At 56.8% G+C, this 1,327-nt stretch overlaps 1 protein-coding gene across 1 annotated transcript in view; it reads left to right on the forward strand.

The window, feature by feature from the left end:
* Window positions 1-357: 357 nt before the first annotated feature.
* GUITHDRAFT_108293 (hypothetical protein) overlaps window positions 358-1,327 on the forward strand; it is a gene marked incomplete at both ends in the record, with an annotated part of 1,601 nt that continues 631 nt past the window's right edge. Inside the window, 3 exons of the mRNA XM_005832768.1 lie at window positions 358-418; window positions 635-854; window positions 1,007-1,209. Of these exons, the coding sequence (XP_005832825.1) occupies window positions 358-418; window positions 635-854; window positions 1,007-1,209 (484 nt within the window). The remainder of the gene's footprint in view (window positions 419-634; window positions 855-1,006; window positions 1,210-1,327) is intronic.

Genomic DNA, 1,327 nt, shown 5'->3' on the forward strand with positions numbered 1-1,327 from the left:
CATCCCTCCTATCCTCTCGATCCTTCGCCATCGACAAGTGTCGTCGACTGCCTTCCCCTGTCATCCAAGAGTTCTTCACCATCCCTGCTCCTCTACCCCTGAACTCGCTCTAGATGCTCCCTTCCTTCGAATCCCACCTTCCTCCCTTTCCTCTTCCCCTCCCTTCCTCTCCTTGGTTTCTTTCATTCCTACCCGCTTCTTCCTCGCTCATTCCCCCCTCCCTCCCTCCCTCCCTCCCTCCCTTCATCCATCCCTCCCTGTCGCTCCCTCCATCCCTCCCATCGTCTCAGCCTCCTGCTCCTCCTCTCTCGTTCATCCCTCTGTCTCATTCTGTACGCCAGCTTCCATGGGCCAGGCATGATCCCTCTTGCGGATCTTTTCAACCATCTCACGGATAGAGAAAATCTACATCTAATAGGTGCTCCCTCCTCCTCTTCTCTCTCCTACGCTCCCCCTCCTCTGTGCTCTACTCTCCTCCTTTCTGCCCTGCTATAGCCTCTTCCTTCTTCCCCACCCTCTGCCTTTCTCCTCCTCTCCCCCTCTCCTCCACCAACCTCTTCCTCATCAGCTTATCTCTGATTGTTCAAAACATCTTTTCGTACTTCCAGCTTTCCATGCTGACACGAGTTCCAAGGGGATGAAGATACAACAAACTTGGAGGAGGAGGAGGAGGAGGACAAGAAACAAAGCAGGAGGTTGAACGCACAAAGGCAGGAGAGCACGAGAGGCAAGCAAAAGGAGGAGGAGGATGGAGGCATGTTAAGCATGGAGGTGGTCCGAAGCGTCAAGGGAGGAAGTGAGATCTTCAACACGTATGGAGAGCTTGGGAGTGCTGCCCTCCTACTGCGATACGGGTGAGTGGGGGAGGAGGAGGAGGAGGAGGAGGTGATGGAAGAGGAGGAGGTGATGGAGGAGGAGGAGGAGATAATCGGGGGGAAGGAGGAGGAGGTGGAGGAGGAGATGGTGGTGGTGGAGGCTCGCTGCCGCGTGTTCTGATGTGTGGCAGTTTCGTGGACAAGAAGAACCCACACGACTTTGTGAGCATGAACGAGGACCTGGTGGGAGCCGGGCTGGTGCGATGGATGAGGAGGAGTGGGGGGGAGAAGCTGGAGGAAGAAGTGAGGAGACGACTGAAGTTCTGCATCGATGCTGGTGAGCTGAAAGCAGAGAGGTTGATGAAGTCAGGGATGGATCAGCGGAACGATAAGGGTGTTCGAAGGGTGGAGGAAGAGGAGGAGGGAGGAGGAAGAGGAGGAGGGAGGAGGGGAGGGGGAGGGGGGGAGGAGGAGGGAGGAAGGAAGGGGGGGGGTGAGGAGGAGGGGGGAGC

The sequence above is a fragment of the Guillardia theta genome (assembly GCF_000315625.1).
Source record: "Guillardia theta CCMP2712 unplaced genomic scaffold GUITHscaffold_33, whole genome shotgun sequence".
NCBI lineage: Eukaryota > Cryptophyceae > Pyrenomonadales > Geminigeraceae > Guillardia > Guillardia theta.